This window comes from Hemiscyllium ocellatum, chromosome 5, assembly GCF_020745735.1.
Source record: "Hemiscyllium ocellatum isolate sHemOce1 chromosome 5, sHemOce1.pat.X.cur, whole genome shotgun sequence".
Taxonomy (NCBI): domain Eukaryota; kingdom Metazoa; phylum Chordata; class Chondrichthyes; order Orectolobiformes; family Hemiscylliidae; genus Hemiscyllium; species Hemiscyllium ocellatum.
Window position 1 is genome coordinate 109,595,577 of NC_083405.1, and position 16,537 is coordinate 109,612,113.

The following is a 16,537-nucleotide window of genomic DNA, read 5'->3' on the forward strand; positions in this document are numbered from 1 at the left end:
ACCTCATAACATAAAAATGGTGAATAATAAAATGGCTGAAGTTGGTTGGGCCCAGGACCCTATCACGTTGGATTGCAAGGATAAAAATGAAAGAATGAAGTTCTTTTGCATGCTTTGAGATATGGACAATATATGAGGAGTTTAAACAATAATCACTGAACAACAAATTACTGAATAATTCTGCTCCAAAGGGGTACAGAGATTTAAATCAACACATCGTCATGCAGATAAAGCAGCTATGTAGAACTTGAGTCAAAAGGCTCTTAAAACTATATTGATCAACTCTTAAAGCACCTATACCAATATTTTAAGAATGGGATTGACTGATTAACAATAATATAGTCTTGAGAGAAGATCCATGCTGTTATACCAAATAAAACCAGAAACAACTCCTCCTTATGTATAAACAATTTACAGAATTTGTTTGATATTGTTAGAAATAGAGATTTTGTAGAACCTTTCAATATTAGTCTAACAGGGAGGTATACTGTAATTTTTCTTTGGTTAATCTTGGCTTTATTGGCAACAGTGACAATGGAAAGCAACAACTGAATTCCTTATTTAGAAAGTCCATTCAGCTCTGAAATAAAACAGATTCTTTCCATGACTTTTCATGTATTTCAAAGAGTACTCAGATGTGACAACAGTCACTGAAACAAAGGTTAAAAATAGACTAAGTGCAACACTTAGATCTGAATGGTGGGGGATGGGGGTATGGCAGAAGGCAACTGATGAGACTCCACATTACAGACATCAGAACCATGACAAAGGAGAACTGGACCGGGCAAGACTGGAATCAATGGCTCAACATACTGAAATCAGCTCCTTAAATCTTGGACCAGCATTTGTTTTGCGTATCCTAAGTGCCCTAAGAATTAACCACATTTCAGAGGGGCTAGAATGATGTACAGGCCAGACCAGTCAGCATGACAGATTTCCTTTCTGCTACACTTGTGCAGTTCTGACAGGACTCAAACGCTCCACACTATTTAGGAGAAAAGGCACCTTGATTGGCACCTCATTCCCGATCTTAAAACATCCACTCCCTCTAAACCAACAGTGAGTGGTAAATGTGATGTACCACCTAGAAGATGCAATGCCACATCTTGTCAAAGCTTTTCCAACAGCAACTACCAAATCCACAGCCTCTGTCCTCCTGAATAAGGTCAGCAAATGTATGGGAACAGAGTCAACAATAAGTTTCCCTTCAAGTCTTACACAGTTATTACTTAAAATTACATTACCAGTTTTTCATTGTCAATGGATCAAAGCCCTGGAACTGCCTACCAAAGTGTGCTGTGGAATATCTACAGCACAAGAACTGCAACAGCTTAAGACAGCAGCTCACCACCAGCTTCTCAGGGACAATAAAAGTTGACCTAGTTAGTGACATGAATGAATAAAACACGTATCTATTGAAAGATGTATATAAAAACATTGAAAATTGCAAATCTTAAAGTTTTGTTTTTAAAGCCTGGAGGTAGGAAACTATAACAAAAGCAAATAGTCATCTTTAATGAGGAAAAAAGAAATACAGACCTGTAACTCTCGTATATCAAATTTCTCCTCAAAGATGTAAGCAACATCAGCACCAGCAGAAAGGCCACTCATGCTCGCTAGGTAGCCGCAGTAGCCTCCCATTGTCTCAATAATGAATACTCGACGTTTTGTTCCACTCGCTGATTGCTTGATGCGATCACACGTCTAACAGGAAAACTTCAAATCAGTATAGCAAGTATAAATTACATTGAGCAGAACATTCAATAAATCTGTTCTTTCCTCCTCATTTATTCATCTGCAAGTGTGATTACAGAAATCACTTTAAGTTATAAAATGCTAGTAGAATTCAAAATTCTTCAAATGCACCGGTAGTTTGTTAATAAAAAAAAGTCAGTTGGTGTTTAAAGATGGAAAAAAAATCGACCAGTTCTCTAACTTTCATAAGGCCCTTTTTTAGGACTTTAAGTCCTCTTTTGTTTGCCATTTATATAAATGATTTGGTGAGAATATATAAAGCATTGTTGGTAGGTTTGTGGATGACACCAAAATCAGTGGCATTGTAGACAGTGAAGAAGGTTACCTAAGGTTACAAAGGGACCTTGATCAAATTTGTCAATAGGTTGACAAAGAACAGATGGAGTTCAATTTGGATAAATATGAGGTAATGCAAACAGAATTTATACAATTAATGGTAGGGCCTTGGGTAGGGTTGTGGAACAGAGAGACCTAGGGGTTCATGTACATAATTCTTTGAAATCGGTATCACATATAGACAGGTTGGTTAAAAAGGCATTTAGCACACTTGCCTTCATTGTTCAGTCCTTTGAGTATAGGAGTTAGGAAGTCATGTTAAGGTTGTAGAGGACAATGGTGAGGCCTTTTCTATGTCCTGCTCTGGTTGCCCTGTTATAGGAAGGATATTAGTAAGCTGGAGAGGACTCAGAAGAGATTTACCTGAATGTTGCTGGGTACTGGAGCGTGGGAGGTCAGAGGTGACCTTACAGAGGTTTATAAAATCATGAGGAGTATAGATAGGGTTAATGGTAGGTGCCTCTTCCCTTGGATGGGGGATTTCAAGACTCAGGGGCATATTTTTAAGGAAATAGATTTAACAATGGCATGAGGGGCAAATTTTTTGACACAGAGGGTGATTCGAGTGTAGGATGACCTTCCTGAGGAAATGGTGGATGTGGGCATAGTTACTACATTTAAAAGACACTTAGACAAGTACATGAATAGGAAAGGTTTAGAGGGATGGGTTTAAGAGCAAGGAGGTGGGTGTAGTTTAGTTTGGGATTAAGTTCAGCATGGGCTGGTTGGACTAAAGGGTCTGTTTCCATACTGTATGACACTATTTCTGTACGCATTGGCCACCCAGCATATTGTTTTCTTGAGATAAACTTAGCCAACATGAATTCTAGCATTTTATTCTTTCCTATGGTATATTCAATTTTTGTTCTTGACAATGGCATACTTACTCATTTCTCCAATATACATCAGAACAAAGCCAAATTGTTTTATGAGCAACATTTGTTCCACTACAAAATCAGGAGTATGTATTTATATTGAGAACATAAAATCTTAATAAGCTGCAAATAGAAACCCTAAAACTTCCTTTTGGTCTTCAAAAATAATGTTTTTCCATTAAATTACAGAAAATGTACAGAGCATGTTGGGAGGCAATAATTGTCTAAACGTCCAGATTGAATTATTCTCACAGCATACTTCAAAACAAAGAGCATTTTTAAATCAAACAAGCATACTGTTGTAAAATGGCGCATGTTACGAAAACTAGTCACATTTGTTGAAACTCCTAGGCAGAAGACAGGAAAGAAAGCAACAGTGGAAGCAGTATGCAACACAAGTACAAACAAAAATTTTACAATGCTAGCTACAGAACACATTATGTGCAGAGGCATTAAAAAAAATCAGGCAGCTAGCATCATGATAAATGAAACTGAAAAAAATAGACCTTACCTCCACAATGGCATTGACAGCAGTATCTGCACCAATAGTTAAATCACTACCAGGTATATTATTACTTATGGTAGCAGGCAAAATGCACATTGGGATGCAAAACTCCTCAACGCATGCACGTGCAAAATGTAATTGCAGCACAGCTTCAAAAGCCTGGATTTCCAGAACAAACATGTTTTAGACTTTAATTTTACAATTACACCACTGAGTGAAATGTCACATCATTTTAAATGTGAGGACACGTTTGGCTTCCCATTTGTAAACAGAAACATCAAGCATAACTGCATGCAAAGTACTTGCAATCATTACAAACCTGGCACGTACTGCTTGAGGCAAGTTTGAAGTAATGCCACCAAGCACAAGTTTTGAATTCATGGGAGGTATTGTTAGGGACGTGCAATGGCTCATAAATGATTATAGACACAAACTGAGGCAACATTTCATCATAATCTTGAAACTTGAATAAAAGTTGAAACATAATATTAAAAAAGAATGAGCAACTCACAGGACTTGACCTATTTAGAATTTATAAAGTGTAATTTAAACTTCAGTGGATACAAATCATATGAATCCCTTTTTGAATTATTATAAGACCATAAAAAGTCAGAGCAGCAGTAGGCCAGTCAGCCCTATGAGACCGCTCTGCTATTCAATGAAATCCCAGATGATTTGATAACCCTCAACTCCACTTTCTTGCCTTTTCCTCAGAACCTTGGATTCTTGACAAAATAAATGTCTATCTCAATCTTGAACATACTGAACGATCCAGCCTCGACAGCCCTCAGGGTTAAAGAATTCCACAGAGTGACTACTCTCAGAGAAGAAATTCCTTCATCCCTCTGTCTTAAATATGCAATCACTTTTTTTTAAATTATGCTCTCTGGTCCCAGACTCACCCAAAAGGGGGAACAACATCTCCACATCTACCCTGTCAACATCCTTAATAATCTTGCATGTTTCACTAAGGTCACTTTTCAATCTTTTAAATTCCAATGAGTAAAAACCCAAACTTCTCAAGCACTCCTCATGAGACGGTTCCCCCCATTTCTGGTAACAGCTAAGTGAACCTTCTCTGGACTGTCCCAATACCAATCAATAAGATTCCCATAACTGTTTGCAGTACTCCAGCTGTAGTCTGACCAGTTCCTTGTTTGTTTTAATAAGACCTCCCTATTTTCATATTCCATTCTCTTGGAAATAAAAGCCAACATTGTACTGGTCTTTTATATTACCCAATGAACTTGGATGCTGCCTTTGTGTGAGCATACTTTCAACACCTTGTATTTTTGTAGTGCCTTTAACTCAGGAAAACATCCCAAGGCACGTTAAAGTGTAATCGGGAAAATTAGCAACAAGCAAAAGAAAAAGAAAATTAGGAAGGATGGCAAAAAGCTCAGCTAAAGAGGTGGTTTTAATGAAGATCTCTTAAAGAACAAAAGGAACAGCAAGAATCAGAAAATATTGACAAGGATGTTGCTGGGATTGGAGGGGTGGAGCTATAGGGAAGAGTCTGACTAGGCTGGGGCTATTTTCCCTGAAGCATTGGAGGCTAAGGGGTGACCTTATAGAAGTTTATAAAATCATGAGGGGCATGAATACGGTGAACAGAGTCAATAGCCAAATAGAGCCAAAACTAGAGGGTATTGGTTTAAGGTGAGAAGGGGAAAGATGTAAATGGTACCTAAGGGGCAACATTTCCATGCAAAGGGTGGTGAACATATGGAATAATCTGCCTGAGGAAGTGTTTGAGGCAGCTTAGAGTTTAGGTTCAGTTTAGAGGGATGTGGACCAAATGGTGGCAAATGGGACTAGATCAGTTCAGGGTATCTGGTCAGCATGGACATGTTGGACCAAAGGGTCTGTTTCTGTGCTGTGCAACTCTATGACTCTAAATTCAGGAAGGAAATCGCAAAGCTTAGACCTACAGTACCGAAGGCAAAGCTGCCAAATGGTGGAGTGAAAGAAATTAGGGATGCATCGGAGTGCAGGGTTGGAAGAATACACAGTGTTTTTGGAGCTGTGTAAGGCTTGTTCGGTGGTCAGAGTGATAAGAAAAAGTAACCACAGAGGGAGCTGACCAAATGGGGGAGAATTTAAATCAGAAGCATTGATGGATCAGACAGCACCTGAATGAGTAAGGCATAACGTGGATTAGAATACTACCTTAACTATCCTGTACAAATTCACCAAGTAAAGGATTACACCACAGAGAGAGGTAAAATGGAGATAACAGTAACCTCATTTCCTTGCTAGATTCGCTAAACATGAATAAAGGGAGAGAAAAACCACATTGTTTTAGAAAATTTGCACTTTCCATTTGTCAATAAAGACAGCCAAGGACAAGACAAAGAGAAAAACAAAATAAAAGAATAGTGTCTAATAAAATAACCTGCTTTCAGTATCGGCCATGATCCTATGGATCCGAGGACAGGCTCAAGGGGCCGAATAGCCTACCCCTATTTTTCATGGTCTTATGGATTGTAAAGAAATGCCATCATTGCCTGGCAAATGTGACTGTGTTGTATGCTGATTTGATAGATCACTAATTTTGCATAGCTATCAAAATCTGGACAGATAAACAGTTCCAACGATTTATCTACTTATAAAATATTCATCTATTAGAATGGTATTCGTCTGTGTACTTCCATGTGTTGCAAGATACGTCAATTATTATGGATCAATTTTAATGCTGGTGCAGTTTCAGGAACACAAGAAAATATTGCCTCATCCACACACAGAGTACATGTGGCAATTAGAATGCAACTAGGCTAAAGCAAAAGCTGCAACAGACATAAAGTTTTTTAAAGCTCCACTGAATGCCACTGTAGGTTTACCTACCTTGAACAATAGCCAACTGCAACATTATCCACCAGCACTAACAGGTGTCATACTGTTGTACATACAACAAAAATCACCAGGTTGTTTTTTTGCAGAAAAGAAAGAAAGAAATTTTGGAATTACCTAATTTCTTGGATGCAATGCAATAGATATACTATGGAGATGACATCATTTTTGGATGGTATGGGCTTCTGTTTCTGTCAGCTGATTGTCTCAACTATGGCTCAGTTGGCAATTCTTGAATCAAAAGGTTTCAGATTCAAATCTCACCCTAGGCTTTAAACACATGATTCAAGGCTGACACTTCACTGCAGGGGAGTGCTACACTACTGTCGGAGCCTTTTTCAGAGGAGACGTTAAATTGAGATCTGGTCAGCCCCTTTTCAGGGAATGTAAAAGAACCCAAGGCACTACTTCAAACAAGAACAGGGAAACTTAACCTTGGCCAGCATTCAACCTTCAGCAGACACCAGAAAAACAAATGGCCAGTCATTAATTGCTACTTATTTTGTGGAAGTTTACTAGGCACTAAGTGGCTGCCATGTTTCCTATTTTACAATGGGAACAACACTTCAAATGCACTTTGCTGACTGTATCAAGTGCATTGAGATGCCTGGTGGTTGTGAGGAGAACTATATAAATGGAAGCCTTTCTATTTCAGAGCATGAGTCCCATGGGCCATGTTAATTCTGCTTTCAAAGCCCCCAGAGTTGTTTTTAATGAGCTCGATTGTTCAGAGGCACAACCTGAGAATTTGCAATTTAGAGTGGTTTTCAACTAGTAAAATCTCATTGATATCACTGCAGAATTGCTTCAAAAGGAAGTCAGACTTTGGATGCTTTTAAAAGAGCTCCTCTGTCAGAAACGACATTAACAAAGTTTAGTTTCTCACACTAATTGAAAAAAAGCTCTACACTGGAAGAAATAGGTTTAATTATCTGAAGTTAGAACTTTTAACTGTCCACTTTGAAGCACACGTCAACAACATTAAAACGGATGTTAATTTTATATTTGTAAGGGAGGAAAGTGGTTCTGAACAGCAGGATGAGCACAGCTGGTGCCAGCAGATAACAGATGCAGTTGAAAGATCTCTTTGGACCATTGTGTTAGTCTTGTAATTACACATTCCTTGACAGACTTACATCAGTTATAGCGTTCAGGGCAGTATCTGCACCAATGCTGAAGTCTGAGCCAGGTACATTGTTGGAGACAGTGGCAGGAACCATAACCATGGGGATACAGAACTCATCATACTTGGCACGTGCAGCTGACAGTTCCAAAAGTCCCAGGTATGCCTGGAGGGCACATCCACATTAGCTTGTACATACAAATAGTTAAATCAGAAAGATGGCAAGGGCCAAAGGAAGAGCCATCCTTCATTTGTTAAAAACAAATCAGTAAAATTCTCACATTTGGTTTAAAAAAAAAGATGCATTTCAAACAGTAACATTCTTCAACTACTTTCATCATTTAGACTCCCACACTGCAACCACCCACCACTGCTCTTCCTCCTTCAACCAAGAAGGCCACAACATGAACATATCTATATGATTCACCAAACATGAGTGGTCAACGAAGGGCCTGATTCTACTGAAAAAGAAATGAGGAGGTCATCTTGAAACTCAGTGCGTAACGTTGGCCCTTGGCCTTCCTTTGGTTTGAGCTCCCACCAGCATTTGTTTGCCACAAAAGGATTGCTCTTGACACATTTATCACTTTGATAATCTCTCTGCTCATCCATCCACCACTTTCCCACTGTCCACTCAAAGGGGGAAAAAAGCAAATAAGCTTTCTTCCATCTTACGTAATTTCAGCATACAAAAGGGTTAAGTTTACCACACATTCACTTTACTGCGCCCTGAACTACACTACACTTGAACAACAGAAAAAGACCTAGACACTGGCCGTGCAATATATGTTAATTTTTATGTCTAAGTATCAAAATGATGTGCAATGAAGTGACAGTAAAAGGGGCAGCTAGAATAACCAACTACAAAAGACCATCTCACCAATACTTTATATGATTGAGCCAGCAAGGCAGTAAAAACAAATCAAGAGCCACTCAAAATACTTATCAATTTCTACAAAATGCTATACACACTCTGTCCATGTTGCAAAATTTTGGGATGTTGCTGTTGAATTTATCCAGCATTCTCCTTATGTACACTGTTCAATAACTTTGTTACTTCAGGTTCCAGTTGAATGTTAACTCAATAACATTATTGACAAATTGTTCACTAACAGGCTTTACTAATCTTCCATTTAGATTTAGATTTAGATTTTAGATTTAGATTACTTACAGTGTGGAAACAGGCCCTTCGGCCCAACAAGTCCACACCGACCCGCCGAAGCGCAACCCACCCATACCCCTACATATACCCCTTACCTAACACTACGGGCAATTTAGCATGGCCAATTCACCTGACCCGCACATCTTTGGACTGTGGGAGGAAACCGGAGCACCCGGAGGAAACCCACGCAGACACGGGGAGAACGTGCAAACTCCACACAGTCAGTCGCCTGAGGTGGGAATCGAACCCAGGTCCCTAGCGCTGTGAGGCAGCAGTGCTAACCACTGTGCCACCGTGCCGCCCCGAATCTCATGCATACAGCTTCAAATTGTGTGTCTGGAGATCATAATCTGTAAAACTCAATAAAGTGGAGGTGGGAAATGAGAAATGTGAAAGATGGTCATTCAGCAAATTGAGCTCGATTGCAAATATTTAAAGCACTTGCCCATTTCAAATATACAAAAATTTAAATGAAGTCATATAAATTTGGATAAGACTCAAGGCATTGATTACTATTTAGGACTTTTTGAAGTTTATTTTTAGTTACTTTTCCCAGCTTTTCTTAGCCAATCAAAACAATCCCATTAGTTAATTAGGCAGTGGGGAAAAAAAAACACTCATCAAACTGGCTGTTCAATTACTTTACGGATTGGCTTGTATTGGAAACCCATTCTTGACCTGATTTCTGCAACATTTCACCATACTCTCATCATTTACTAACTGGAAGCTTTTTGAATTGTTTCCAAGCACTCTCCTGTAAGTACTTCCTTTCTTTTCAAAGGGAATTCATATGTTAAGCCATTTGAAACTGAAATACTAGATTTCATTGGTGTTTTAATATTGTATCATTAGTTTATCTATTCACAATATAAATTCGGCATTCAAGTATAAAATTAACTTTTTAAATGCAGACTGATAGTTCAATATTTTTTTAAAAAAAGATACAACCTTCAAACTTTTCTTGAGCTGTGCAAAACTTCAAATTTTGGGGGAAGTAAAATGCATAAATTCAATTATGTTTTTCAGTATCAACTACCACAGTTTTGATCAGTTAGTATTGATTTGAAATATCCGGATAATCTAAACCACAAAATATGTGACAAGTATATATTCTTTTTGAAAAAGTGCTGTAAATGACAATTTTCCAACAAAGTGTAGTTAAATTGATAGTTGGAGCTCATCACCAGAGTTGATCAATTAGGTTACATGACGATTTATGCAATGTTACAGCCAATTTTTTGCTGATGCAGCAGGGTTAGTTATCTTAGCCAGAGTGCCTCCTTTGAGTTGTTTGAAGATCACGAAGCAACCCAAAAATTATTTATTCAGCTGCACTATGGAATCAGCATCACAATTTTTAAGATGTGACATACTTTAGAACTTTTGTTCTTCAATTGATAACTTTGAATATTTAATTTATATATTGAACAGTTTTTTTGTACGTTCAGCAAAGCCTATACTTAATAATTATATTTAGCTTTCAAATGTACATTTAACATTTAAGCAAGTTTTAGCATGCAGAGAACAAAATGCAGCACGTACCTCAAAGCCACCAATAAGCAGAAGAGCATTGATATTATGCAAACGTATTTGCTCAGCAATGGCTTCTGCATCCTTTGCGGGAAGGGTACTGTGATGTATAAGTGAAAAGAGACACATCAGGAACAAAGACAATTGATTCATAATCACTTACAATGAATAACATGGAGAATAATGGCTTCTGTATTTGGATGAAATACACAAACTCCCTCCAATTATGATCCAGTAATGATATAAAACCCTGTTTTGAATATCAAAACATCTTCTTGTCTGAAACAGGAGTGCTGTGTATGAATTTACATCCTCAAAACTGCATTAGGCTCGGGTATCCAAAATTAGCCTAACCTCCACCACCAATTTTCCTCTGTTCTTAAGGATACAAACAAGCATAGTGGTTCCGTTTGTTCCTATTGTCTTTCCATCCCAGGCAAGAAAAGGCACTCCTTCTACACTGGTAAATAAATAATCAAGGCTCATACAGTTAAAAGTAGGACCTTTAATAGTGTTGCAGATCAGAGAGGGCTAGGGTTTAGGTACATAATTCTTTGAAGTTTGCATCACATGTAGATACAGTGGTTAAGAAGGCATTCAGCACAGTTGCCTTCATTGTTCAGCCCTTTGAGAATAGGAGTTGATACCTATGTTGAGGCTGTACAAGACTGTGAGACCTCTTCTGGAGTACTGGTCTCCCTGTTGTAGGACAGATATTATTAAGCTGGAGAGAGTTCAGACAAGATTTATCAGGCTATTGCTGAGAATGAAGGGTTTAAACTATGGGGAGAGGCTGAATAGGCTGGGACTTCTCTCACTGGAGATTAGAATGTTGAAGGGTGATCTAATAGAGTTTTATAAAATCATGTGGGGTATAGATATAGTGAATGGCAAACGTCTTTTCTCTTGGTAGGTGATTTCAAGACTGGGGACATATTTATATGGCAAGAGGAGCAGGATTTACAAAAAGGCATGAGGGGCAATGTTTTATTTGGAGGGTGGTTGTGTGTGAAATGAAACTCCAGAGGAAGTGGTGGATGCGGGTACAGTTACAATGTTTAAAAGACATTTAGATAAGTACATGAGTAAGAAATGTTTGTAGGGATATGAGTTAAACGTAGGCAAATGGGGCTAGTTTAGTTTGGGAACATGGTCAGCATGGACTAGTTAACTGCAGGATCTGTTTCCATGCTGTACAACTTAACTGCTTCACACAATAACATCCAATCTCTACAGTTACCATCAAACTGAACAGAAATATATCATATTTTCTAGATTAATTACAAACCCTAATGTGAACAGAGTACATAATAAAACCTTATTGAAATCAGAAATTATTTGCAAACAAACCATGTCAACGCCAAACAAAAGACTCATTTATAATTCCAGCTAGTGGTGAAACCTGTTTAATAGATCATATGTTTTAATTTTTGGTTTACTATGGTGATCAGGTACTGTACATATATTAAAGAGGCTACAAATATTGTAAGAAAGACACATGAATGTCTACTAAAGAGAAACAAAATTCACATTACACCATACAAGAACTATTTGAACAATCTTGTTAAAAACATCAGAAATAAAGATTTATCCATTTTATCCTAGCAATACCACTACAGATATTCAAACCTCAGTGAGAGTCACTCCATCTTCACAATAAAGCTTCTTTCTCAGCTGCCAAAGCCTCCGTCATTTTCCTTTTCGCAAATTTCTGCACATTCATGCTATTTTAATAGTTTTTTTTTCCCCAGAAAATCTAATTCAGTTTACTTATTGCTGAACATGACTAAGAATTCAGAACAGGAATCAATCAGAGCGCTCCTCAGACCTGGTCCCCCATTCAATAAGATTATGGTTGATTTGACTGTAATCTCAAATCTTAGTTCCAGTCTTATCCTGATAACCTTCCACCCCTTGCTTCGGACGAGGCTGTCTACCGCTGCCTAAAAATATTTGAGGAATCTGATTTTATCGCCTTTTTCAGGAAATGAATTCCAAAGATTTATGGCCCTCTGAAAAGAGTGACATTTAAAAATACCAGCGTACATTTCTATTCACTCAAGATTAAATGACATACAAACCATAGTTAACAATGCATTTACCGTTTAGTACCCAAAAGCGAACCACCTTGACCTGTCCAGCCTCCAACATCGCTCCATTTAATTTCTTTGATCTGAAGGAAGAGGAGAAAATAATGCCATTGTAATTTATTCCGTATCTCTTAAAACTAATTGTTGGTTCTCTTGTAACTTTTTTGTAACATTTTTGAGTAACTTGCCTTCAAACACTGCTCTGCTAAGATATCTTCCACGAAGTGAGACAGAACACTGAATCTGCTAACATTCTTTAATTTCTGCTGCTTCCAAACTGATGAGAAGCCAGTTATTAGCTGACATGAAATTGAGCCAAGGCAGAACTGCCCAGTGGGTAAATCACTAGGCTTCTGCTCAGTGTTTACTCAGAATCACTTTGGGCCCTTGCTTTGTTTATTTTGTGGGTGATCCCAGGCATTCTATTATGCTGCAGCACAAGGTTATTGTGCAATTCTTCATCCAAAGTACTTGGTATCGTAAACTGCTTTAGTTATCTACAAATTATGGAGTCACTAGTTTGTGGCAATCCCACACATGCAAGTAAACCACTTGAGCTGTTCAAGTTCCCTCTCAATTAAATCGAGTCTGAACTAATTCACAAGAAAACCAATTCACAATATTAACTAACCTGCAAGTACATTTAAAAGAGTGCTTTGTTTAATGTTCACTTAGCCATGACTGTTTCTTTTAAATAGTAACCTTTGTGAAATTAGGCCATTTGTTGATGTCAATAACAGCAATCCTATTCCCCAATAACATCCCCAAAAAAAGTAGTGGGACTCTTAAAACATGCTGCATATACCACTCTCTTGTATTCATGAAACAAAATAACTCTAACTCAAAGACCCTCAGTGATGAGTAATGTGTTTAAAATTGTGGTCTGTTCTTCAGGAAATAGCTACTCATCCTTGTCACAATCCAGGACAAGTTCTAGGCTAACATTAAGGATTGCATTCCAACTGACTGTAAATAACAAATCTTCTACTCAAATGTTAGCTAGAAGGAAGAAACTGAGATGGAAAATATTCTCTTATTAGTGATATCACTTTCTCTTCACTGATCCACCTTCAGCTATGAATAATCCAGGGCACATTAATAATAAAGACATTTTGATTCACTTAAAAGGCAGTAATAGCAAGCTGATCAAATCAAATCGGCTGGTTATAAAACTGATTTAAAAGAAAAGCAGCCATAAGGCAAGTCTGTTAATCAGGTTCAAGTAAAGGCTCAAACTATTTTAGGTCTCTCCAATTAATTGAAATGGCAGGAGGATCTTTCTGGATGTAAAGGAAAATTGCCAACTTTGCAATCTGCAACCTAATAATAACCTTTCAATTCGAACAGGCAAAGAATTTATATTCTCAGCACTGAGACGTGTTTGCTATTATTTGAAATATGTGTCATTAACATTGGGAGTCAGAACACCTCGATATAGTTTGGTCAAGTACACAGCAGATTTCTGTTCCAAAAATGTATCCTAAGATCTATTCTGCATCAACATGAATTTCCTCTCCAGCACCCAGCTAATGCTGCAGCCTTTTGAGTGAGATTTTTAATTTAATTTAATTTAGCACTCAGAGCACATTCCTTCTCACTTGCTCTTTTAAAGTTGGTGACTTTAGCAAACATGTTATATATTTCCCCATCCCTCATTAGTGTTAGGGCATTAAAAATAACAACGAAGTATGGAAGTGTAGTTGCCAGACTGAGTAAAGATAGCAGACTCCTTCCGTAACACCAGTAAACCCACTGGCACTTTCTAATAATCCAGAAGTTTTCATTTGAGAGTTAGCCCTAAAATTACCACATTTAGTCAACTCCATTTCACTATTTGATAATGTGGGATTTTAAATTATTAGCAGGTAAAAATTGGAACTCGTGCCACTGATTTTGACAGGTGCAAAACAGGCACAAGTTTTAATTTGGGTACCCACAATTCCAAGCACATCCAAAAGATACCTGATCATAAAGTGGGCCAAGTGATTTTTCTGGCATGCCTGGCAGTCATACTAAATTGGCAATTAGGTGCTCTCATACACAAATAAAGTACTTATACTGTGCTTTCGGCATCCATATTAAAGAATCAAATTCTTCATTGGTTTTTGGCTAACAAAATGTCAGCTCTTACTGAAAGCAATTCATTGCTGTAAAGGCAGGAGGAACAGAGTGTTCCCCAGACTTCAAAGCTTTCTGAGCACACTCTTCCTTTAGCACTGCTATGCAGTGCCACCCTCTACTAACAGTACCTTCCACCACCCTTTCCCTCACATAACATCCAATCGAAACTGAACATATTATCTCTCAGCTGCATTACACAGATGTCTTCAGATTTCATGTAATTGATGAGATTTGGATATAACAATTCTTCTTCATCTGGTCATTGATACATCTAGTAAAAACTTGAGACCCGTGTAAAGATCTCTGGCACTATTATTTATTACATTACATGAATCAGGATAAATTTTCGCTCTGGCCTCTGGGTTTGCATTCCAAACCAATGTATGCACCAGCATGAGGATTAATTCATACTCAATAACTGTAAATGCTTGACCACATTTTCAACCAATATAGGATAACTATAGAATCCCCACGATGCAGATAGAGGCCATTCAGCCCATCGAGTTACCACATACCCTCTGAAGAGCAACTGACCTCGACATCCCTAGCTAATCCACCTAGCCTGCACATCCCTGGATGCTTTGGGCAATTTAACATGGCAAATCAACCTAACCTGCACATCTCTGGACCGGAGGAAACTCATGCAGGTATGGGGACAACATGCAAACTCCACACAGTCACCAAGGGTGGAATTAAACCTGGGTCCCTGGCACACTGGTCCAAGCTATTTTTGATTTACTGTAGTATTCAGATCAAATTTCTTCTGACCTCCCCATTTCACTGTTTGAACTACCAGATCCTACACAACACCAATGTTACTTTGAAAGAAACTTCATGGAAATATAGAAATGATGACTGATATCTTATCTGCCCTCAAGTAATTGAGACCAGTGCAAATTCATTCTTTATCATTCTTCATATGAGAGATAAAATGTCTCATTTCTCTGAAATGCAGCATCTACACTGTGCCCTACAATGTCCAATTTTAAGTTTTAATTTTCTAACTGAGGTATCGCAATTTTTATATCAAGGAAATGGACATTGGGAGTTGGGAACTTTCCAACTCTACCATCCTCGATTGTCCTGGAGAATCCCATGTGCTTGATAATCTTGTCAGGAAGACAGACACGAGCTAAGGATAAGTTGGCAGGTGAGAATTATTGCTTTAGTTAACAAGGGCATTGGTCCAGATACCATCAGGATTGTTGGAATTGTTTTAACTCCACCTTCAAACCCATATGCTCAAATAATAACTATAAACTGTGAAACTTCATATCAGTGGGACAAGCAGCTGTTTCAGGTATTGTTAGTCTGGTCAAAAAGTTTGAAGACGTAGCCACTGGAGTTGATTGAGTACTGGAGTTGGTGTTCCCTCAGTAGCTCAAAATCATCTGGTACGTAGTCACACGTTTCCAAACCTACCCAAAAATGAGATATACCAGTTTTCTTTCTTTAGAATGTACACCAAACAATTCATTTTATTGTCTCCCTTCTTTAAAAATATCAGCAGGAATCACTTCAAATACAGGAAACAACATGTTTAGACAAGTAGGCTCAGACAATAAATTGACTCACCTGCCCCTTTATGAAACCCTCAAACCCATCAGCAACTGCAAACATTGTGTGACCTTGGGTGATGCCAGTTCTCACTGCAGAACGAACAGCTGCATTCATGCCAGCTGCCGGGGCACCCACGTTCAGGACTGCCACATTGAAGTTACTCTGAGGATGAAAGGAGAGGGAAATATGCATCACCCATGCAATGTGAATGGGTGTTTTCAATCATTTTACTGACGCAAGAAACCATCTTGCAATATTATGAGGTTTTTGCGACACACGAGTAGATCATTTGCCCCAAATTAGGTGCATGCCAATATTTATACTCTGTAGCCGTCTCCTCCCACTATCTTTCATCTAACCCCACCAACACACCCTTCTGTTCCATTCTTCATAATGGGCTCATCCAACTTCCATTTAAATGTCTTAATTTGCCTCAACTCATGCCTCACATTTTAATCACTTTCTGGGTAAGGAAACTTCTTCTGAAATTTCAATTCGATTTCTGAGAGACAACTGCATGGGATTTCTTGTGTTCTATACGTGGGAAGCCTTCTCTATATCTCCTCCTCAAAAAATTTTCATAATTTTATAGACAAGTAGGTCAGTCACTCCTTTTAAGAGAAAAATGAC

The 16,537-nt window shown here is 38.2% G+C and overlaps 1 protein-coding gene across 3 annotated transcripts in view; it reads right to left on the reverse strand.

Moving 5' to 3' along the window:
* Positions 1-16,537, reverse strand: part of LOC132815823 (ATP-dependent 6-phosphofructokinase, platelet type-like) — a 127,525-nt gene that overhangs the window by 31,710 nt on the left and 79,278 nt on the right. For all 3 annotated transcript variants that reach the window (XM_060825104.1, XM_060825101.1, XM_060825102.1), the window contains 5 exons: positions 15,923-16,069; positions 12,239-12,309; positions 10,149-10,236; positions 7,458-7,610; positions 1,540-1,704 (listed from right to left, as the gene is read on the reverse strand). In XM_060825104.1, the coding sequence (XP_060681087.1) occupies positions 1,540-1,704; positions 7,458-7,610; positions 10,149-10,236; positions 12,239-12,309; positions 15,923-16,069 (624 nt within the window). The remainder of the gene's footprint in view (positions 1-1,539; positions 1,705-7,457; positions 7,611-10,148; positions 10,237-12,238; positions 12,310-15,922; positions 16,070-16,537) is intronic.